At 49.3% G+C, this 22,528-nt stretch overlaps 8 protein-coding genes across 8 annotated transcripts; 3 read left to right on the forward strand and 5 right to left on the reverse strand.

Moving 5' to 3' along the window:
• Positions 1–1,088: 1,088 nt before the first annotated feature.
• PENARI_c001G09188 (uncharacterized protein) lies at positions 1,089–2,609 on the reverse strand (the record flags this gene model as incomplete). The annotated part of the gene is made up of 1 exon (XM_022626846.1): positions 1,089–2,609. The coding sequence occupies one exon, from the start codon at positions 2,607–2,609 to the stop codon at positions 1,089–1,091; it is 1,521 nt and encodes a 506-aa protein (XP_022493706.1).
• Positions 2,610–4,471: 1,862 nt separating this feature from the next.
• Positions 4,472–4,873, reverse strand: PENARI_c001G01790 (YqaE/Pmp3 family membrane protein; the record flags this gene model as incomplete). The annotated part of the gene is made up of 3 exons (XM_022626257.1): positions 4,472–4,493; positions 4,564–4,698; positions 4,857–4,873. The coding sequence occupies 3 exons, from the start codon at positions 4,871–4,873 to the stop codon at positions 4,472–4,474; spliced, it is 174 nt and encodes a 57-aa protein (XP_022493193.1).
• An 874-nt stretch (positions 4,874–5,747) lies between these two features.
• Positions 5,748–7,938, reverse strand: PENARI_c001G10343 (fungal specific transcription factor domain-containing protein; the record flags this gene model as incomplete). Its single annotated transcript, XM_022626938.1, has 4 exons — positions 5,748–6,888; positions 6,960–7,555; positions 7,625–7,742; positions 7,808–7,938. The coding sequence occupies 4 exons, from the start codon at positions 7,936–7,938 to the stop codon at positions 5,748–5,750; spliced, it is 1,986 nt and encodes a 661-aa protein (XP_022493512.1).
• Positions 7,939–8,547: 609 nt separating this feature from the next.
• PENARI_c001G08507 (uncharacterized protein) lies at positions 8,548–10,023 on the forward strand (the record flags this gene model as incomplete). The annotated part of the gene is made up of 2 exons (XM_022626800.1): positions 8,548–8,575; positions 8,633–10,023. The coding sequence occupies 2 exons, from the start codon at positions 8,548–8,550 to the stop codon at positions 10,021–10,023; spliced, it is 1,419 nt and encodes a 472-aa protein (XP_022493566.1).
• A 123-nt stretch (positions 10,024–10,146) lies between these two features.
• PENARI_c001G04483 (H(+)-transporting V0 sector ATPase subunit c) lies at positions 10,147–11,203 on the forward strand (the record flags this gene model as incomplete). Its single annotated transcript, XM_022626470.1, has 5 exons — positions 10,147–10,307; positions 10,443–10,455; positions 10,587–10,716; positions 10,814–10,970; positions 11,041–11,203. 5 exons carry the CDS (start codon positions 10,147–10,149, stop codon positions 11,201–11,203), a joined length of 624 nt encoding a protein of 207 aa, XP_022493486.1.
• A 1,105-nt stretch (positions 11,204–12,308) lies between these two features.
• PENARI_c001G03556 (mitochondrial 37S ribosomal protein mS38) lies at positions 12,309–13,435 on the reverse strand (the record flags this gene model as incomplete). The annotated part of the gene is made up of 2 exons (XM_022626397.1): positions 12,309–13,003; positions 13,087–13,435. 2 exons carry the CDS (start codon positions 13,433–13,435, stop codon positions 12,309–12,311), a joined length of 1,044 nt encoding a protein of 347 aa, XP_022493667.1.
• Positions 13,436–14,294: 859 nt separating this feature from the next.
• Positions 14,295–15,582, reverse strand: PENARI_c001G05714 (guanine nucleotide-binding protein subunit alpha; the record flags this gene model as incomplete). Its single annotated transcript, XM_022626583.1, has 5 exons — positions 14,295–14,636; positions 14,689–14,947; positions 15,001–15,164; positions 15,216–15,403; positions 15,456–15,582. The coding sequence occupies 5 exons, from the start codon at positions 15,580–15,582 to the stop codon at positions 14,295–14,297; spliced, it is 1,080 nt and encodes a 359-aa protein (XP_022493786.1).
• A 4,132-nt stretch (positions 15,583–19,714) lies between these two features.
• Positions 19,715–22,443, forward strand: PENARI_c001G09563 (uncharacterized protein; the record flags this gene model as incomplete). Its single annotated transcript, XM_022626882.1, has 3 exons — positions 19,715–19,742; positions 19,793–21,006; positions 21,655–22,443. 3 exons carry the CDS (start codon positions 19,715–19,717, stop codon positions 22,441–22,443), a joined length of 2,031 nt encoding a protein of 676 aa, XP_022493170.1.
• Between the last annotated feature and the right edge of the window lie 85 nt (positions 22,444–22,528).

Here is a 22,528-nt window from a genome sequence, read left to right on the forward strand (position 1 = left end):
AGAGCGCCAAATGTTGTCACTGTGGATACACCCGTGGGCGGGCCGCGAGTCTGTTTCTATGACGGAAGGCAGCCCATGATCGAGGGACATACGGGTTCCAAGAGCAGAGGTGGGCTGGCGTCATGCGCGGCTGTCGGGGCACAGCTCAGCGTGCGGAGAATGGTATCCTGGTAGTTTGTATAGAGAAGGAAAAGGTAAAGTTGCCTTTTTAGTTTGGGTCTGCGCACAGTCTGTACACATTGATCATTAATCCTTTGGAAGCAACGAGGAGCTCACGATGGACAGGGTGTTGATGATATGGTTCTGGACTCGATTTTGGGCTCTTTCACAAGCTCTGCTGAAGAGAGGGTTCCTCTATATGGGCCCTTTGGCTTTCATGTTGTCGTGGGATTCATGTGGAAGCAAATTTGAGATCTTGACCCATAGAGGCGGTTGCCGACACATTGAAGATCGTGATCGACTGATTCTGGGGAACCCTGTTTGCGTCTCCACTCTGCTGTTATGGCTATCATGATCCGAGGACCCCTTTATATCGTCGATAGCTTTGCATCAAGGGAGAACCCACAGAGAATAGCCCCAATCACGAGTCTTTCGGGTAATGGAACCCTAAGGAGATGATTGGCAGACCGTCGAGCCTTGACCTTAAGTGCTTGAATCGTTGGATCTCGTGTGGCTTGCGGCGGTGGCTGCATTATTTCGTGGAAATTCTGAGCGCGAAGTCGTTAACATGTTGTCGAGCAAACAAGGGAGGTGTTGATAAAGGAGACGGTTGACTGCCTGTGATCAAAGCTTTGTGAACAGGACCGTCAGGCCACCACGAATCTTAAATGGATATCACACTCATCCAATTTCAACTATATCCTTTATCAATATTCTCGCTATCAGCTCCTTAAAGTGAATGTAAAGGTGTGAATTCTAAATATACAAGTTTTGTTTCATCAACACGTACAACAACAAAAGAAAGGCCAAAGAGAACGAACCACCCATATCAACAATATCAACAACAACAACGGCAAAGAAAGAAGAAATAAGAATGAAAAACTTATAATCTACAAGAATGAAAACATAGGAACAAAACACACCAACCCTCAATCAACCCTCAAAATCAAATCCTCGCCCCTCCTCGAAGGCGTCAAATTCCGACTCGTAGGAGAAACACGATTGGAAACCGTAACAGCCTTCTTTTTTGGACTATCAGGGTAATGCACATCCCCAGGAAACATGTCGGAAGGATAAGGCAGTTCTCCAGAAGGATTTCTCGATTTCGGCGGCACAAGAGTGCGTCCTCGCTCTAGCCAGAGATCATCAGGACAGTAGGGCGCGACGACTTCACTGGGTGGGCGTGGACTATTGCGGATTTGGACTCTTTTTATATCCTTCCCCTGTACGATGCGGGGTTTGGAGACGATTTCTGAGCCTATGGGGAGGGTTGAGGAGGATGGGATTGGGGACGGTTGGGGGGTTTGGGCTGGGGGTTTGTTGGCGGTGCGGTTTTGGTCTTGAGCTTTCGTGGTGAAGGGTGGGAGGAGAGTGTTGGTGTTGGTGTTGGAGGTGGATATGTGATTTGATGCGTTGGCGGTGTCGTTTGGTGCTGTGCTGCTGTCTGATGTTGAGGTTCTGAGAGTTGAGGTGTGGGAGAATGGTGGTGCGAGGGCCCTTGGGGGTCCTGGTCTTGGTCCTGCTGGGACTCCTACTCCTCCTTCCTTGTATGCACGGGGGTTGGCTGGTAGACCGGCGAGCTTGGGTGCGACTCCTGGTTTTGAACTGTTGGGTTTTATCTTACTTGTTGCAAATGCAGCTTGTTGACTTTCGTCTTCTTCAAAGAGGGTCTCTCCACTGACTGGTCGGTGGCTCCATTTAAGTGGCTTTGGATATAGTCCGATTGAGCCCTCGGGTATCAGTCGTGCCACGCTGTGCTGTGAAGATTGGGTTCGAGGGGACGTATCCCAATCGGAGTCTGAGCTGATGGCGAACCCTATTCGCTCTTGGCGGCTGGAATGGTTGATTTGAGGTTGGTGGGAAGCTGAAGCATAGCCAGGCGAGTAAGGTGACTGTGACCGGATGAAGGCCATCGGTTTAACAGAACTCATTTGCTGTGTATTTCTCCCCTCTGAGCTCACTGGACTGGGTGAGGACCCGGGGTCTGGGCCAGATGTTGGGAGTCGGGGCATCGGTTTCGAAAAGTCGGGAGGCTCAGTCATGGCACCTCCAATCTCGAAAACATGGGGGTCTGACTCGCTTCTTTGTTGCTTTCTCCGTCTCTTGCAGCAAAAGAATACAGCGACGCCGATGATGAAAGACGCTGCTATGCCTGATGCGACTGACATTCCAATGACTGCTGCTGCACTGATTCCGTGGTGATTTTTCTTGTTCGTATCCGCAGAGATGTCACTAGAAGGGACAGGAGTCGGCTCGGTGCTAGTTGTTTGTTGGGTCTCAGATGCTGAAGACGAAGGATTATAAAACGTTAGATCCGAAGACGCACTCGAAGTAGGTGAGGAAGTAATCGGTGTCGGCGTCAAAGATATTATTGAGGTCATAAAAACCACAGTCATTCCCGCAGAGCTAGTCGATGATGCCTCACTCGTAGTTGCTGCACCTCCCTTCATCGTGGTAGTTGAGTCAGATAATATCGTCATGGTATGCGTCTTACGTGTTTGCGAAAGAGCCCCGGAAACCGAATCACAGATCCGATATGCATTGGAGCTTGCAAGCACTTTCTGCGAGCACCCAGAATGCACACAACTCAAAGCCGCACCCCCCAACGACTCGCCACTGGTTGATTTGTGTCGGCAAAGACACGGGATATTAGACGGCGATTTGCATTGTTCGGGCGTGTATTCGGATTTGATGAAGCTATTCAGACAGTCCAGGGCACAGTCCGGGACCATACTCAGTAAAGATGAGTCGGATGTATCGGCCGCATAGCCGACTGGAAGTAAAAGTAGGATCGCAACGAGTATCCCGTGAATAGAAAGAACGAGCATACTGCGCTAGCCCTGTAGACGGCAAACATCAGCGAATCGTCAACCACAAACAACTTCAACCCTTCTACCAACCTTGTAAAATCATGAATGGGAATGATTACCCGCGGACATCTACAATCCATATGGTTACCATCGTCAGTAGTGGTAGTGTAAGCAATGCGAAAGCAACAGAGCGTCGAAGTATTAAAAAAACAATCAACACTCGAAAGACAGTGTCAAAGTAAGCCAAAAAGCCCACCAAGAAGGGACGCAAGCCTAATTAACCACAACACCAAAGCGCAACGCCCTCTTACGCGCGAAGGCAAAATTACTCATGACGCTGGCCATGTCCCGGGCAGACCTAGAGGCTGAGACCCCCGACCATCCTGAAACAGAGTGCTGGAGGCTGTGCCTTTGTAAGCGCTACAGTAAAACCCTGTATGACATATTATATCATTGGAGTAGTCTCGAAGCAGACGAATGGCTGCAGAGGCGTAGCGCCTTGGTTTGGTGGGCGTCCCTGCAAGCGGCTGCGATACGCGCCGGGCCATCGTGGGCGCTTAGGCTGCAGAATGAGTTGTTGATGGCGCCCAGACTAGGTTTCAGATCTTGGATGCTTAGTGGATGGTTTATTTGTGTTTTGGTTGGGTTGTTGCGTGGTGTTGTGGTTGGTGTCTATTTCTTCGGTCTTCTACCCGCCAGCGCTGGACTGCAGCTTAGGGTTTCTAGAAGACTTCGATTCTGGGAATCATATGTTCGGTTAATCAAGTGATTGGCCTCGGGTTACCTGGTCCTGAAGGTGCTTGTGTTGGATTACTCACAGCCAGACTTGCACGGCCAGACTTGTTTGTTGTTGCTGTACATAGGCTTTGGTGTGCATTCTCGGATTGTACGGTCTGATTAGACCCGCTTTGTGCAGAGCCACTTGATGCCAATCAGTTCGACAGTTTCAATGATTTCAATAATTTTAATCAAGACATAGGCCCACAAGGCAGGCTCATCCTGAGGTCAGTTTGTCCAATTTATGCAACTGTGCTCCGACAGGTCCCGCCAGGTACCAGAAACCATAGAAGATACCTCTACGTAGAATGAAATGCGTTTAAACCGAGTAATAAATTCATACCCATGAATCATAAGGCTAGCTAGCGGGCATTGACACGAAACAACGATGCCCAAGAACATGGTATGAGCTGGTATCAATCGAAACGAAAAACCAAGAACCCGCAGCAGAACAAAAAAAAAAACAACAAAAGAAAAGCATGCCACAGAACAACACAAGATTAGGGAATTATGGAAATCATGCCGGATCCGATGCCAAGTGGCGGAGGCTGCATCAGGCTAGTCCCAACCGGACCTCTTCGGGCCACGCTGACACCCTCATATTGAATCGTACCGCCCCTTGCTTGAGGGGAATGAAGGTGAGATTGGTCACAGGGACTCGCTTTTCACGAAATATCGAGTGGCAAGTATTATTGGCTGCGACGGTGTGAGGAACGTGGGTATCGCTAGTATTTGAAGATGATGTAGCTGCGAGAAAGAGTCAGTGAGGTGATCGCGGAAAGTCGGAAGAACTGTCATCACAGTGGGAGACACGTACATGGCGTGGATGATACCAGGGATCCATCCCAGGATGGTTAAACAGATGTTGATCAGGAGGTCAGCACCACATCCGCGCTCCAGGAAGACACCCAGAGGAGGCAGGATGATGGCGAAGATGATCTTGCAGATGTCACTATCAAAAAAGGTTAGCAGACTGGTGGATTTCCTCTTGCAAGCGACACCGCGACAGGACAGGGCGACATGACGACATGGCGCAAGTCGGATCCGAGACAGGGAGATGTCCGGGTAGACTGAGGCAGACTGGGAATGCGCAAGATAAGAGCAACTTACGAAGCGGTGAAAGGCATTTTGAAGGATGGTAAAGTTGGAGTGAAAGAAGGGAGACGGGAGAGAGGAAGACTTAAAAAGGAGAGCGGCCCTGGGCAGCTTGGGTCATTACATCATGCCGCCAGCTCTGTGGCGCATGTACTCAAGGCACTGTTGTGGCTGTACCTTCTCTTTTTTTACTCTTGAGTTATCTCTGCGCTCTTTCTTTCCCGGTTTCCTGTTTCCTGTTTCCTGTTTCCAGTTTACCTTTCTTCTCTAATTCTAATTTGCAGACATGTTGGGATTGTAATTGCGATCGTTCATCCCGTCCTCGGCTCAACATGCCAAGATGATGATTAAGGGATTTTCTGCGCTAGCGGCTGCAACTCCAATCACCTTCACTCTGCCCTATCCCGTGCAGCCTTTTGCTGGCTGCCTGGTTGATGCTTGGCGGCGCCATAGGCTGCAATTTTCATCCTTCTATGTTTGATCTTTGTTTTGTTCTTATTCAATATTCAGCTTCCAGCTTTGAGGGGCGCTAGGTCTCATGATTGACGATCACTACGAACGGTACAGAGTGAACTTTGTTCCCGGGGATCATCACTCCAAGTACCTGCTTGTTGTACAACTGGTGGCGCCGCACACTTCGAGCCAAACAATGCCAGCCCTATAATGGGCCCTGGTCCACCTGCCAAGGCGCTTGCAATCATATGTCATCGGCCTATGACTTCACACTTCACTGGGTGGCTGGGGACCGTTGTACTTGTGTCTAAACAGGGAGAGAGGCATTGACGCAATCAAGGGAAGCACTCGCGTACTTTTGTTTTGTATAAACGGTGCGTATAATAAGAGCAAAAATAGGGAATAAGGTAAGTTATTTGAATGTAGAACACCAAGTAAAGTCGGTGAGCTTGTCTATACAGAGCCGTCCAGCCAGCCTGAGCCAAAATCGATATCGTCCAACAAGGAGTTCCACTGTGGGACGTCTAGATCTGGCGCGACAGCCACAAAGTCAGACCAGAGCTGCTGCCAGCCTTCCTCCCCAATATCATCTGTCAAGCCTCCACTTGGAGTGCACCCAGACTGCATCTGCAAGCTCTGATCACCTTCATTGGCCATCGACAGTTCGCCGGGCCCACCAGTCAGCGTATTGTTCAGCCCTGTTTCGCGAGCCGCCACGGATGGCTCCTTTATCCCTGTCAGATATCTTGGCTGCGACGTTGATAGTCGTGGCTGTTGTTTCTGAAGCGTCGACATGAGAGTCTGCATGTTTCTTTGTACGCCCTCCACCAGTGATCCGGACTCTTGCTTTGATTTCTCCAAGGTCTTGTAGGCAGCAAGGACCTTCGCCTTGCGAGCCTCAGCGTCTGGTGCATTGGGGTGGAACGAGACGTCCGTTGCTAAGATAAGCGCTGCGAGAAAGACGTGCTGGTTGACTCGCCAAAAGCGCGCGGGATAGCCTCCAGCTTCGGGGTCGATGTCGTCCATTGCACGTCTTAGCTCTAATACGGCCTGGGCTGAGCGAATGCATGCTCTGTGGGAATAGGCATATTTGGGATTCGTCACGCCTTCAAGATGGTAGCGTCGATGTAATCGGCATAGCCGTGTATGTATGCTGAAGTGAAAATTGATTCGCTGCCATGTGATGTATGGTCGCTCTTTGCAGATGTCCTGACTTCTCTGAATGCTCTCAGGGTTCATTCGGTAGAAGTCTGGCATATTTTCGAAGCATTCATGGAATTTCTTGTCCAGTGCAAGTATCACCTCGTATTCGGGTTCTTGGTCATCTAGCAGGATCGAGGGTACAGCATCAACCACTTCGCGGCAAAGAGTTGCCAGCCGGATTCGCTGGATAGGTCCTGACATTGCTGTCGGAACTGATGAGGGAAGATCCTGCTGAATCCCCGTGGCCGTAAGCAGCTCGTCATCGATGTTGCTTGGATAGTTCACTTTCATATGTCTTGGTTGGAAGATGTATGTGCCTTCATGTGACCGTCCAAAGAAGGAAGCGAGCCTGCGGCTGTCAGCCATTAATCCGATATCCAATATCATCAGGCTATGTACCAGTCAGTTGCCACCATGTTCCACCAAAACCGTCTTTGAACTTCAATATCGATCATATCGCACCCCTTGACCCTTCGCTCCTCCTGGGCTTGTACAGTGTCTAAGCGATGAATCTGCAGCGCTTGGGCCATCAAGAAGCACCGGGTTTGCAGGAGACCAATCTTTATAGAGAATCCAACGGTATTGGCAAGCAAGTGACCGAGAGTAGCAATGGCCACTATGGCTGTGGTTGATGGCTGCACAGGCTCAAGTGGATGTTCCAAAATAGAGGTAGCCAACAGGCTGTAAGTGTTGAAGGCTGCTCTGGCTTCATCTTGGGTGGCGTTCAATTGCCTCAGAAGATAAGGGGACCAGACCAGGGCTGCACCGGAGAAGATGCTGAACAGCAGCATTAGATTGGTGGAAGTGGGTTGTTCACCGTCGAGCATGCCTTGGTAGGTCTTTTCCATGATTGATCGAGTGGAGGGTATATGTAGGATTCCAAATGTCGGCTGTAGGGTTTTGACGAAATGATCAAACATGTGCCTTGCCTGTCCTATCGGTGGGAGCTGCTTTATTGCTTCAGTCGTGTCGGCCTGTTCTTTGGTACTGTCAGGTTGGTCATCTGGCGTCGACTGATGGTGCAATGCGAAAGGAGTGAATAATGCAGGCATAGATGTCTTTGGGTCAGATCAGTATCATCAAGTAAAAATATGAAAAAATCACAGGACTGGAGCAAATGTACATACTGTGTTTGCAGGAGATCTTAGCGTTGTAGAGATTCCCCGGTTCAATTCTCGAGATGCATTTGATCTCTCATACACAGTCTCTTCTAGCTTACGTATTCGATTCAAAATATCATCATTCCTTTCAGGTGTCAGTGAGCCGGTACAAACAGCTCCAAATAGGTTCGAACGGGGCATACTGCTTACTGAGATGTAGCCACAGTAGCGGGAGCCTGGGACTGGGCAATAGTCGTTTGGCTCGAACTAGCCATACATAGTGCTTTAGAGGCATCTCTCTCTGAGCTCTCGGGATTCTGTCCAGGGTATTCGCATGACATGTTCCTTTGCATGCAGTTCGAACATGGCTGGGTGCGATCACAGCGGCGTTTCTTCTCGCGGCAGGCTTGGCACGACGAGGGTGCTCGGTTCCCTTGATGCATCAATATGATAGGATAGCCATCTCTAGTTCGCTTCATTGTGTATATGGCCCGCTTGAAGCAGGTTGAAGGGTAAGGTGAGGATGTAGAGTGAGGCCGCGGTGGTCCGCGGACGATTACTTGGATAGGCTTAGCGTGGTTGAACCTCTCCAAGAGGCACAATTTACTATTTCTTGTAACAACTCGTAGAATTAGGTGTTGCTCGCTAGAATCTCGCAACATGATATTAGAATAAACGGCTGATCGATGTAGGCATATATAGTCGTGACACTCAAGTTATTCCGCTCCGGCCCACCTTCGCAATGACTTCCGCGTTTTCCTGATTGGAGTTCGGATTCGATGCATTAATGTTCACGATTCTCGCGTCGCAGGGATCATGTCAATGAGGGTGGCCCTCAATCTACAACGTCAGAAGCTCCAATGCTCTCATCAAGCCCTAAGAAGCTTCGGGCGCACACAGAGATGGTATGCGACTCAAAGCCCGAAAGGTGGGCGACCTTTTGCATGCACATGGCTCACAAATACACCAGAAGACATAGTGAGTCAACAACATCCCTTTCTTGTTGGATATGAGCTAAACTATGAAAGACACCAGATGATATCCTATCTAGTCTTCCTTCAGTACCATCTTCGAATGCCCCCAATTCCGTTCCTCTCCTCCTGGTCACCCCGAGCTTTGCCCACTGGCTCGACCCTAGCAGTCCTTTCCTGTCACAATGTCTAGGCCAACTATATGGGACTTCTGCGGAGGCAACTTCTGCCTACGCTGTCGCCGCTGTGGTCGACGCACTTCCAGATACCCGTACGATATCCACAGCACCTGCGTCTCAGAATTCCCCTGCGGCGTCAACAGAATCAGAAGGTCTGTCGCTTTTGGTGACTGAAGAATCAAATTTCCACGGAAAGGCTGCACCGCCTCGTCTCATTAGAAGCTCTGCCAGCGAGGAGACCAACCTCTTGGTTTCCATTCAAACTGGGAGTCCTGGCCAAACCAACAACAGACCTGCCCACGAAATTGGACTACGTCTTGCCAACACCGTTTTTGTCAACGGGAAGGAAACGACGATATCAGGCACGCAATGGCTTCGGGATAGCGGCTCAAACGAGTACGTTTTGGAACAATCAGTCGATCTTACAAGCTGCATGGTTACGGCTACTGCGCAAGCTGTGAACACTACACTGGATCTTCCATTGCACCAAGTGACCGAACGGCGAAAGGTCATCTCTAGCATGGGAAACATTCTACGACAACTGGGCAAATCGACTGATCCCGCGTCCAATGAGCCAATGCCTGCTTCTTCGGAGCTTGAGAAAGAGCTTCCGCGTTATATTGCAGAGCATAATATTGTTGACCAACGGGTGTCCGTATGGGCGCTGGTGGAGAAGCCTGAGATAGTTGTAGCCGATGCAGCTGCATCGACCCATGATCGCTTGATCCAGTCTCTGCACCAGGGTGGCAAGTTGCACCGTGTCATGAGTGGTGGAGGGGGATGGGGCAAAAAGCAAGGCCTCCTTTCACTGGACCCCGAAGTCAGCTTCTCGGGGACAGCTAATCGCGACGAGCTAGTTGCCTTGAGTCAAATCTTCGATCCTGAAAATTTGCCCACCGACACATTGCCTTCTCTTGACAAGGGCATAACCGTGGATGATTTGTCTCTTCTTTCACAGGTCGCTACTGCAGGTGATTTCATTCAGTTCTTTGTGGCAGTAGAGCCGACTTATTCACAAAGTAAAGTCTCGGATGAAGCTGGCCCGCCAGAAGTTGCTGTCAGCTATCACTTTGGTATGGTATCTGACTCTATGGAACTGGATACGCATGAGGGCAGCTCAAGCGTGAAAGATCTCGTTGCTATGCCTTATCAATTCGGCGCCCTGTCTGAGAAGGCAATTGCGTACTCCCAGCCGATGAAAGGAGCTGGGTCAGAGTCCACCAAGTTGGACATTCCAGGATCTCGAGTGCTCCTTGAGGCTATATGGATAGACTAGACCATGTACAATAGCCAAATAAAAGAAATCTATCACAAATGCATGTCTAACATGTCATATAATGATCGAGTACCCGTCCCGGTGGAGAAATGCCAAGAACACGTGATCAGACCTGAGGCCAGCATGTTTGCCGTCAACGTCCAAACCTCTGGTCTCTCCATCCTTCCCGACCGCATCCAACTTGAACCTGCCAACCTCGGGTCTTTTCACATCTTTTTCAAGCTCCAACTACTCCTCGAGAACCTAGCTGGGTCGCTGTCCATCAAAATGGCCACAGAACTCTGGTAAGTCGTCATCAAGACCTCTCCAACCCCTGGGTGCTTGACAGCTCCCGATCGTTACTTGGTTATCATATTCGGCATTCTCCCGGTATCACGAGTGGAGATAGATCAATCTTGCTAACATATGCATTCTTACAGCCCCGTCTACGCGGTGAGTCTATCTACACATTCCATTCCGCCCCGAGCACGATTACGCAAATCGCCCGTGTCTCGACCGCCTCTCCGCATCCTTGTCAACATCTGCATGAACCCATCGAATCATAACTGACATCTTCATTCTAGCCCTTCTTCGGCGCGCTGGGCTGTACCTCCGCGATCGTCTTCACCTGCTTCGGTGCCGCCTATGGAACCGCTAAGGCCGGTGTCGGAGTCTGCTCCATGGCCGTCCTCCGTCCTGACCTGATCGTCAAGAGTATGTTGCCCTCGAACAAATGAGATGTTGCTATGCTGCTGGATATCTCTATGCTGGCATTTGAAGAATTGGATGGTTCGCTGACAATGATTTATAGACATTGTCCCCATTGTCATGGCGGGTATTATTGGTATCTACGGTCTGGTCGTGTCAGTCTTGGTCGCCAACGACCTGACCCAGAAGCTCCCTCTTTACACTGGTTTCATCCAGCTCGGTGCTGGTCTTGCTGTCGGTCTGGCTGGTCTCGCTGCGGGGTAAGTCATTCCCAAAAACGTCTCAAGCGTCACATGTGGAGCATCATTTCTAACTATATTTGCACTCCAGTTTCGCTATTGGTATTGTCGGTGATGCAGGTGTTCGAGGAACGGCTCAACAGCCCAGACTCTACGTTGGAATGATTTTGATTCTCATTTTCGCTGAAGTCTTGGGTCTGTATGGGTTGATTGTGGCTCTGCTCATGAACTCCCGCTCCAAAGCAGACTGCTAAACGAACAACCTCCCGCCGCATATCGGGAATCGAACCTCGAATCGCACCATGGTTTACATCTCCCTGCGTGATTCCAGGCTCGATTCTCCGACGTGCTTCTTCAACATCTCCCTGACGCAAATCAAAGGACCTCTTCCGCCGGGGAAGCTGACATGACAAATATGATTGACGCGGGCGGGTGTAGGAGAGAAACCGATTTCGGAAAATGATACATCTATCTCCGTCTTGAGAAGAGGTTTTCTGATTACTGTTGGTATGTAGAATCGGGGAATCTGTGCAAGCATTCGACCTGGACTGTGGACAGCTGTGGGTAGATATTGGATTTTTGGCTTTACATTGCATTATCGCGCTGGGCTCTGTACTTTATATGAAATTCGCTGATCCTGACTTTGGGTCTTTACCTCACTTCCATCACAGTGGCTAGGCGGGTTCTTCTGTAAGGAGTTTCGTTTCTTGCTAATGTTTCTTTTTGTCTTATCTATGAACATTTTGCTCCTTGGATTTGGCTTTCTTGTCTTATGAGCTTTCGTCGGGTCCTTCTTTTCCGTATGATATAGCAATTTCCAATTTGTGTAATATGCTCCTGGCCAGTTCTTGACTCGTGTCATCAATTTATGTGTAAACCTATGGGTCATAGATCCAATGGACTACAAGGCTAGTGTTTGAAAAGGACTACAGTCGTAAACCTTGTCTCTATTGCCAGTGGCTATTTCAATACAGGCAGACACTCAACTCAGAAAGCAGAAAATGCACGAGGATGAACAGCACATGAACATATCTATTGGGTAGGCCGCAATACATGGGATGGAATGCCCACATGCATAAAAGAGAAGCCAAAGACTGCAAGTCTCCATGAAGAAAAGAGAACCCAAGGAACCAAGGTGTATGTGAAAATTTGGTAGAGTGCGAGTTAGGTGAGATAGAGTAGAGGAAAGAGGAGAAGATGTGTAAAGGAAAAAAAGAATAAAACGTATACGAACAAGGATATATGCCCTGAACTCTCACAAGACTAGCCTCAGCCCAAAATGCACAGGAGCAGGCGCAAACAAGATGCAACTGACAACGCAAAGGTTGTATAAAATTAAACAGGAAACCGAGAGGTTATCTACCTCTCGAGTTTCCGTCTCAAGGTCCGCGTGCGCTTCATCAGCTTCTTGAATTTGTGCTTCTTCATCTTGACCTTGCGACGTCTCTTGGTGGAGATTGCATGCATGGTGCGGTTGTTACGCACACGCTCCATGTATGTCATACCAGAGGTGTTATCAGCCGGGGCTTCGATGCTGACCTCGTTGTGCACACCGGAATCCTCCATCTCGCTGCGGACGAAAGGACCAGTGTGGGCCTCGTAGGTCTTGCGGCCGTCAGCGTGGCGAGCCTCGCGGATTGTCAGAACGGTCGAGTAGGTGGAGTACTCGTTGTCGACCTGGGAATCTTGGGACTCGCTGGCCTCGACGGCGGCTGTGTCCATAGGGACTGGTGGGGGAGGAGGCTGGAAGGGACGGAGACGGCGGGTGAATTCCTCCACAGACATCTTTGCGTCGGGGCCGTCCAGCATACGGAGTTCACCGTCCTGCTCGCTGAAGCTTCGGAACTGGTCTTCGGATTCTGACATGCCCTGTGCGCCGTGTTCCATGTTCTGCACGGCCGAGGAAAGAGTGAAGATGACGTCCTCCGGTTCGTTCTTCAGGGGCCGCTTTGACGAGAAGATCGCTTCGAAGGCGTCGGTGCTCGAGGTCGGGGGCACAGTGGTTGTCACCGAGATTGGCCGGTGGATGGAGAAGAACGAGGCAACATGGACATCTAACGAAGGAAAAAGAAAAGTTAGCTTCGGGCATTTCTTCACGAGAAAGGATATCTTTGTAAATCTGGACGCTGCTACTCACCATGGGGTTGGCGGTGCTGTGTCGAGGGAACACTCGGAAGCTTCGAAAATGCCGCATGCTGCTGGCTAGACTTTGACGAACCGTTACGAGCAGAGTTGTCCTTGCGTCGGCGGGTAGCTTTGCTCTTCTCGCCAGACGAGTTGACTCCCTTTGCCGGGGTAGAGGCGTCCATGCGGCGGGAGCCATCGCTGGGCGGGACTGGGGGTTTGGAGGACGAGGAGGAATATCGGCGCTGGTGCAGAGGTCGGGTTGCGCCGAGCAGGCCGTTGGTAACATTCTGAGCGGGGCGAGTTATCCCGGGCAGGGGCATGGGAGACCATGCCGCCCGGCGTAACGATGTTGACAACATGGTTGGCAGATATAAACCCAGTCACTGGGAGGTGAATGAGTCTGAATCGGAGGCGAAATCAGTCGGGCCGGAATTCGGTGTCACTGATCATGCGGATGTGGTTATGTAAGATTGATGCCTCAGGTGTTGCTCTGAACATCTTAGAGATATTTATTCGCGCGATTTGACTTGAGAACTGCATTTACTGTGCATGAAATCTGTTCTTGTAAGGTCATCTGCCATATTCTATTTCTAGGGGTGTTGGTGGTAGACAGCGCATGAATGACGCACGAGGCACGATCTACATACAAGGAATCCGATAGTAAGCGCATGCAAGGCAAATAAACAAACAGTAAGCATATACAGAGCAAAAAGAAGCAAAGAGTGCTCCTCATAGAGCAGTATATTGATATCATTCAGATAGTAGTAAATAGGAAATCCAGAATGATTGTGATGATACAGGGCAGAGTCGTCAAGTATAACACAGCTGCAGAGACAAACAAGTGGTATCATCCTGCATTACAAAAAATGAAATGAGAAAAGGAAAAGACACCGTCGCTGGAAACAAAGCGAGGCATTAGTTGGCAAAATCGGATGGGCTTTTGGATGCAACGTGATAGACCCAAGGATGCGAGCAGAGAGCCGACAATAACCTCTCAATCAAGACGCCTTCGTCAACACAATAAAAAAGAAGCAATGTAGAAGAAAAGGTACATGTGGCAAAAGTCACAAAGGAGTGAAAGAAGATCCGCCCTGCAATGCAACCGGAAAATAAAAGGTAGGCTGAGGAGCTTGGAGTTGAAAATGAAGAGAAGAGAAAAGAAATCATCGTAACAGAGAGACTCGTCTGAGATGCCTCTGGAAATGGAAAGTCACTGCCTTATAGTATTAAGGTATGCAGATTCTTCTGAATGATCATGTCCTGTACTGAATCCATAGTCGCCTTGAGCAATGTGGTGTCTGTTGCATTGGTGTAATGGATATAGATCTCGCGGTCTGGGATTCGGTTGATGCCACGGAACCTGTCCGCAAAGTACCGCGCGGCAGCATCATAATCGGTGTCAGAGCCCGTGTAGTCTGGGAAGTGCTTCGAGATAGGAGAGATGGCAAGCTTCCCCTTGAACAAATCGATCTTGTTGAGGAAAAGGATGATTGGCTTGCGCTTGAACCATTCACCGTTGACGAGAGATTCGAATAACATCATGGCTTCGTGCATTTGGTTCTGTGGCGGGCATTAGCGCTGATCGAGAGAGTATGGGAGATATTGCGCTTACAGCGTTCTGATCTTCCACCAGACATTGGTCGTATCCTGACAAGGCGACCATGAACAGTAGACACTGAACACCCTCAAAGCAGTGGATCCATTTCTTCCGCTCTGATCGTTGTCCTCCGACATCCATCATTCGGAAGTTCATTTGCCCAAGTTCGAAGAGAGTTTCCGTGATACCGGTCGTCCGGAGTCGAGCTTGGAGCATGTCCTGGTTGTCCGGAAGCCAACCCGGTGTAAATATGCGATCCAGAGATTCGTAGAAACTGCGATGGTCAGTTTGGGCCCATGTAAGACACAGATTCCGACATTGACTAACTAGTACAGGTTGTCATGGAGAGCGAACTCGTGCCCTCGCGCAACAGCTGTCTGCACACCTGTATCCTTCCACATCGCCCTCATAGCATCCCGAACCGTCAGGTCTGAGAAAGCCTCGTCCGATCCTACATCTGGGTCGGTGTGATCTAATAACTCCGCGTATGACTTTCAAACTCGTTAGCCAAAGCACACTTCTTTAACAAGAATCTCAAGTACCTTGGTCTTTTCCTCATTCTCGAAATTGATACCCTCGGCATTCATAATATCCAACAAGACCTTGAAGGCGATGACAAGATTCGAGTAAATAACGGCGCGCGTCGTATACCGCTCTTCCTCGGGAAATCCTCGACTGTGAATGATGCGCATCTGCTTGATAATGGTCGATTTCCCAGATTCTCCCGCGCCTGGCCAAGTTGTCAGTATCGCACTCAAACAAACCGAGATGGGTTCACCCACCTAGTAGCAGAATCTTGATGGTCCGGTCGAGCGTCTTCTTGTCATTCTTGATACTCCGTTCTATACGCGCATTGCGCTGCAGCGCCTCCTTATCCGCCTCCGCCGGTGTCGAAACTAAGCAGCCCATGATTCAGGTTGAGAATAGATTATCTAGCGCGATGGTTGTTAGCAACGATTCATTGCAAGCTGAACTGGTGCGACGACAGACTCGACACATTGGGTGTGCACGATCTGAGTCAGGGATGCGATTGGATTGCGCCACCGCGGGTGTCGACAGTCGAAGCTCAGAGCCAAAAGACCCGAACTCGACCATCGGGACCAAAGGCGTGGAGGTCGCCTACCTTCACAAAAGACCCGCGATTATACACCCGAAGCCTACCTTCGCTGAGAAATGTGATAGGCAGAAGCTTGAAGGTTCGATTGTTCCCCACACCTTGCGACCACGCTCCGTTGTGAATTCGACTGTTGTGTTTCCAATTAGACCAGGTTATCCTCCGAGACAGGCGAATCCGTGTGGGCGACACAGTGTCGAGGCCAAGAGAGGTTCGGGGGGGAGCGACAGGTGACAAGATCGCCTTCCAAGGGTTCGAGAGATCGAGATCCGGTGCCGCTGAGTTTCCTAAACCGGTGTTCTTCAGTTTTCACTGAAGCGAAATAGAGCCGGGTCAACAGCCGAGGACTCCGGGAAAGACAAGGGGCGGAAAATGGAAGAGAGGAATGAAGGTCTCTGCCGTCCCACGCGCATCCACAAGCGGGGAGAGAATGCCGGAGTCCTCTCTATCATTCTCTCGCCACTAAGTCTCGTACTTTTGTGTAATCGGAATTACACGTACTTTACTCTACATCTGATTGCAAAAGTCCTCTCTGGGACCCCTGTCACTCCATCTGTCACTAATATAACTTGTACATGTATAACTGACACCTACACAGAACAGGGAACTATGCCAAAACCCGAGATCGGGATCAGATGGAACTATTGAAAGCGTCTCGGGCCCAACCCAATCAGCACATCTCGAACAATCCATTTGTTTACCTACCTTGCATATGTCTTGGCTTCCCATGTGTTCAAGGAGCCTGCATAATACATGTATTCTATGGAACATGCACACAATAACTTATTCCACGCCAAGAGCAAAGCCTGAGATCGACGCTGAAACCCGCATGGACCACAAGGAATGTCTGAAACAGCGGAATTCTGTCCCGATGCTCCTTATTACCAGTGTTTGCTCTCTCTAGGAGTACAATTTGGATAACAGGTCCGTGGTGCACGACGAACACGGAGTTCGCGCTTGAGGGTTCCCCCATAGCCCAATCAGAAAGCTCCTACTCGGCCTCTTTCGCTTACTGCCTCGGGACCAAACCAGAAGTCGGACCGCTGTCAACTCCACAAATCCACGAGCCGCAAAACTGTCATTCGCAATATGAACTCATGTTTTCTTCTTACTGTACAGGAGGGCCATATCGCCCTCTGATAACCCCACGCGGTAAAGGTACAAAGACCTCCACCTGAAACAAACACGGAATGTCCCGTCGGTTCGCATGCGCCGGTTTCATGATTTTCGTTGCAGAGTACATGGACAATCCATCCCGCGCCGTCCACCTACTAAGGCAGGGGTGATCGCTTTGGGACTGGCGCCAGGCCTTAGTGGAGACTGATTGACGCATTACCAGCCTCGCATCACCTCACCAGAACTCTGTGAATATGCAATTGTCCATTCCCGATCTTCAGGCGACATTTCTCCGGCTCGATATAGTGTGAGATTCGCCTTTTGTAGCTTGCGATCGAGACACTCGCTTGCCACGCTACGTACCCGGTGGGTCGACTTCCCTCGTCTATCCAAACAGGGAGTTGCCTCCCCTGAATCTGGCATCGCCTCCACATGCAACTTCCGAGAAAACTTCCACGTGTGTGGTGGGGTGCACCCGTTCGCTTGTGTAGACATTCAGTTCATTGTTACATGTAGTCACAGGTGCCATATGTATGCATAATCCATGCCCCACCAATTCCTCGTCTCGAGTTGCACATCAAAGTCTATAGAACGACATGCTTTTAGTTCTTGTATCTGCTTCTCATTGTGAGAATCGGATGTTCTTACGCCTAACACACAGTCCTCTTCTCCACCTAAGATACAATATATCAACACGAGACTCAGAAAAACAGCCTGACAGCTCACATGTACACACCGAATATAGTTAAACTTTACCCTTTACACTTCCCCGAAGCCAAACGTCACCCACGAGTCAGAAAATCTACGTGAATGACCTATCGACCCGGCTCATCAAATTCTTCAGACCCTTCAGACTCTACAGCCCCTGCAATAGGCTTTCCACCCTCTCCATATTCTCCATGTACATTTACCATACGCGCACGGAGTATATTGTACGTACATGCCAACTTAGGAAACCCCATATCTCGTCGAAAACTCGGACATCTCGTACATCTCGTACCCATACAAGTAATGTATTCGGCATCTGCCAACGGTCAGGGGGGAAGGCGTGGAGTAGTGGGACCTAGCAAATTAACCGTTGTCGATCAACATTTTGACAAGTCCAAATCCCGGCCAGTCCATGCCCCGAGCGCGAGTCAGCGGGAGAAGCTCTCCAGTGATTATTCCCTGTGTACGTCGACTCGGAGCCATGTGCATGTACATGTCCAGTGCATGTAAAAAGGGGGGGGGGATAGGGGAAGGGCCGAACAGAATAACATTGCATTGTTCGAGCCGGAGTGGCTGTTTGGCCCGTTTGGCTTAGCCGTTCAATGAATCTATCTTTAGCTTGGAATCTTGCAGGTTTGCAGGGATACAGTATCTGGGTCGGAGCTCTTCCGAGCAGGATCGGTTGGAAAGATAGTATCGTTACGGAGAACGGAGTACGCAGTCCACTACCGGACTGGACTGTATTGATGTGAGCGGGGTTTGGCACTAGTTTCGATGCTAAAAATTCGGCCGGCTGGGAAAATGTCTTCTTTTGTTGGGTTCGCCGAGCATTGTGGGATCGGTTATTCGTCGGGTGTGCATTACTGCAGGGTTGATCGAAGGCTAGCGGAATAATCTTGCTCTCTTTGCTGGATTCGCTGGATAACATTCAGGGGCTTGAGGGGTCTGCCTTGGCTAGCGGTTTGGGTGTCCTAAAAAAGGCCCGCTCCGGAAGTATGATAGCGCCTAACGTCGTGATCTGCTGCACACATTTCCTAGTCGGCGAGGCTATGACAATGCGGCTTCGGGGAGATTCCTGTCGTCTGCCGAATGCTCTTTCTTAGGGGTTCTGCGGGATATGTACGCAGTGGGATGGAGGATGTGGAATCTTTGTCATAGATTATGCCATCGAGATCTGGTGACGGAAGGTCTCATTTTTCAGTCTCTCGTATTCGTCCTCAACTAATTCGTTAGACTGTCAAAACATCCGCAATAGAATAGTCAGGAGAAATACATTCAAGATAAACCGAGCAGTGTGGTAGTACGCAGAGTTATCGTTGTCAGTGCCACATGGGCCTAAAGTTTAGCTTAACGTTAATTCCACCTTTGGGCTTTCTGAATAAAGGCGGGCTCCATTGCTGAGAGCTTGGGCCTTTCATTACTATGGGATTTACGGATATACAAGGGGCTAAAATAGAAAAGAGCGCTAGGTCCCACGCTTATCATTCTCGGCTAGTACTCTACAGGTTGGGTTTCACCGTGAGCTGTTCTGCAATAGACGAGCTTACATTCTTCTGCTAGAACGTAAATTTTCAAGAGAGAGATATCCGGCGTTAAACACAAACTCCGTGTATATGCGTCCGACTACGAGAAGTAGATTGTCCCCACTCTCGATCAAATAATATCCTACAAGCGTCGTAATTCCATTGATAATCTTTTACTGTTTGTTGCCTTGAATGCAAATTCAACTTGGAATTGAAGCTACCTTGACATTATAGAGCTCACTGGGAGTCCGTAGAACAACTTCATGTGGGGTTGTGGAAATATATATACTGTATCAAGGTCCGATATAAAAGCTCAGAGCCGGAAATCTCCTGATGACTCTAGTCGCATTATCCAATATTTACCTAACAATCAAAAGATCTGTCAAGATAAAGCAATATTCTAGTTTGGAAGCAGTAGAATTGCTGTGATAGCTTCTATAGTTGAAATGACACTAGTCCTGATCTGGCAGCCTTCTAATTGGACCATTTCGGCCGCAATCTAAGCCATTGGCTTTCGCTGGTGCCTGGAGTCCCAACAGTGTACATTCAATTCAATTCATTCCTCTGAAATAGACACACAATGTCGCAACCTTTCCTGCGATTTGCAAGTTTGTTGTCCCTTGAGTGGTGTGCATATGCAACACTAACCATGATGCAGGTCCCAATGAGCGCCGTACTATCAGTCGCGAAAACCTCGGCTTCTACCACGCACTCGTCATAGCAGCAGTGTACGAGCATGAGAATGAAGTTATAGACCTCAATTCAGCTCAGACATTCTTCCCGCCCCTGAAACGCTGCATCCAAGAGCACGCTTACCTGAGTGTGGTCGTCAAAAATAGCCACACCGAAACGCCAGCTTATGAAGGAGTCTCGACTATCAACCTCGACTCACATGTGTCTATCGTCCACAATAATGCTCATAGTGACCCAAACAGCGATGAAGAAACAAATATCATCCAGAACGTCCTCGTGCCAATCCTCGACCGGCCATGGCCAGTTGAAGTACCACCCTGGCGTATCGTCGTCCTCCCACTATCATCGGCGCGTGATTCGACCACGAAACGTTGCTTTATAGCGTTCTCGTTCTCTCATACGCTCGGAGACGGCATGGTCGGAGTCGCGTTCCACCGCACCTTCCTAGAGGCATGGCGACAGACTAACAATTCGAATGACAACTCCTCCCTGGTATCCATGAATCCATCAGACCAAACCCTCTCAGCACCATTTGACACCCCGGAAAGTCTTCCTATATCATTGAAGTTCCTCCTGGGACCACTTGTAGCGGTCTACCTACCAAAATTCATAGCCGGGTCCCTCGGACTTCGCGCAGCGGCTAGCACAGTTGATTCTGGTACTTGGACTGGCTCGCGCATCTTCGAGCCGGTTCCCGGACTAAACAGTAGAGTGAGGATCCTCAAGATTGAAGCTCCGCTCGTGCAGAAGGCTCTTCAAGTTTCCAGAGAGCATGATGCTAAGCTTACCGCCACGATACACCAGTTTACTATTCGGGCGTTGAGCAAGACTCTTCCTAACAGTGACGTGACGAATTTCGTTTCGGGAACACCCGTTGATATGAGAGCGTCTATTGGTATACCAGCTTTGACTTGGGGCCTCTACGTGTCTGGCTACTATGAGGTGCATTCTCGTTTACCTGGCGCCCAGGCTAAGGAATCTGTGTTGTCGGATGAGATGTGGACGGCTGCAAGTTCGATGACGAAAAGGCTCGCTGAATGTGGTACAAGGCTGCAGGATCAGGCAATTGGGTTACTGAGATATGTTCCCAGTATTCGGAGCTGGATGTTGGGTAAAATTGGACACCAGCGGGATTCTTCGTATGAACTGAGCAATCTGCTTGCGTTTGATGGCGGTGATGTCAGTGACAATTGCAGGATTAGCGAGATGGTGTTTTCGCAGCCTGGCAATTGTCTCAGTGCACCGCTAGTGTTTAATATCATTAGCGTTAAAGGGGGGAGCTTGGTTTGTACGATCAGTTGGCAGGTTGGAGCTTTAGGTGTGCCAGCTGAAGAGGAGATGCGGTTTGTTGATGAGATTTGTTCCTCACTTCGAGCTGATTTTGAAGCTTTGAGAGGGTGATGTCTTGTATATGTGCAATCTACAAATTTGGGATTGAAATGGATATTCAATCGACTTCGCCGAGAAATTGGGCCCAGCAAGTGGGCAAGCTTGTGTATGTTAATACTATCAACCTGCACTAATGTTAATATGATTGTAATGATTTGACTCTGGAGAGCTTGCACATCGTGATAATTCTGCTGGTAAGATCACATCTATCGGCGTGTTTCTTGGAAAGAAATCGAAAACAGTTGTTGATATACACGGTAGAATGATTAGGCGAATATTGCAGCGTTCGGTTGACATGACCCACCGCGAAAGACCCGGGAAGTCCTACTGAACTTCACATACACGCGCAAAAACTGTATAAGACCCCGAACTAAAGATGGTAAGCCTAAACTCCTCGATCCAAACCTAATGTATCACCTCACTAATACTCGAAACCAGGCCACAAGAACAGAGGCCCTCTACCTAAATGATGCCTCACTCCGAACATGGACAACAGAGATCCTCTCGTCGCAATCAATAACTACACTCCCAGAAGAAGAGAGATGTCTAGCAAAGAACATTCCAGTAGAAGGAAGCGCCATAACAACCCGCCAGACAATATTCTACGCGCAAGGCGGCGGCCAGCCCAGCGACACCGGCGCAATCGGGCCACGAGACCACGAACCAACCTTCTCAGTAACGTTAGTGCGCAAAACGCCTGATGGGAAATATCTCCATTTTGGAAAATATGCAGACGCATCTTCTACTTTCACCGAAGGCCAACTTGTTGTCCAGAAAGTTGATGACTCGAAGCGCAATTATCATTCGCGTCTTCATACTGCTGGTCACATTGTTGGATTGGCGATGCAGCTTCTCATGCCGGAAATGAAGAAGGTTAAGGCGAATCATTTCCCTAGGGAGGCGTCTATGGAGTATGAGGGGTTATTGTATAATGAGAATAAGCCTGTCATTCAGGAAAAGGTTGATGAGTTAGTGAAGCGGGATTTGGAAATTCTCATTTCTTGGGAAGAGGGCTGTAAGGAGTCTGGAGATGGTGATGATGAGGAGGGTCGGTCTTCTGATGGTCGGATGAGGATTGCGAGCATTGGTGGGCTTGATCATAATCCTTGTGGTGGGACACATGTTGGGACGACGGGGTTGGTTGGGGCTATTGTTATTCGAAAGATAAGTCGGCAGAAGGGGATTAGTCGGGTTTCTTATGATGTTTCACCCGGGATTGAGGGATAGATATCTTCGTTGATGTTATTGTACCTATCGAACCTATGTTCTAGACTAGAAGTACATGCTTGAACGCTCTGAGACCTAATGTGCA

Source organism: Penicillium arizonense (genome assembly GCF_001773325.1).
Source record: "Penicillium arizonense strain CBS 141311 chromosome Unknown PENARI_contig001, whole genome shotgun sequence".
NCBI lineage: Eukaryota > Fungi > Ascomycota > Eurotiomycetes > Eurotiales > Aspergillaceae > Penicillium > Penicillium arizonense.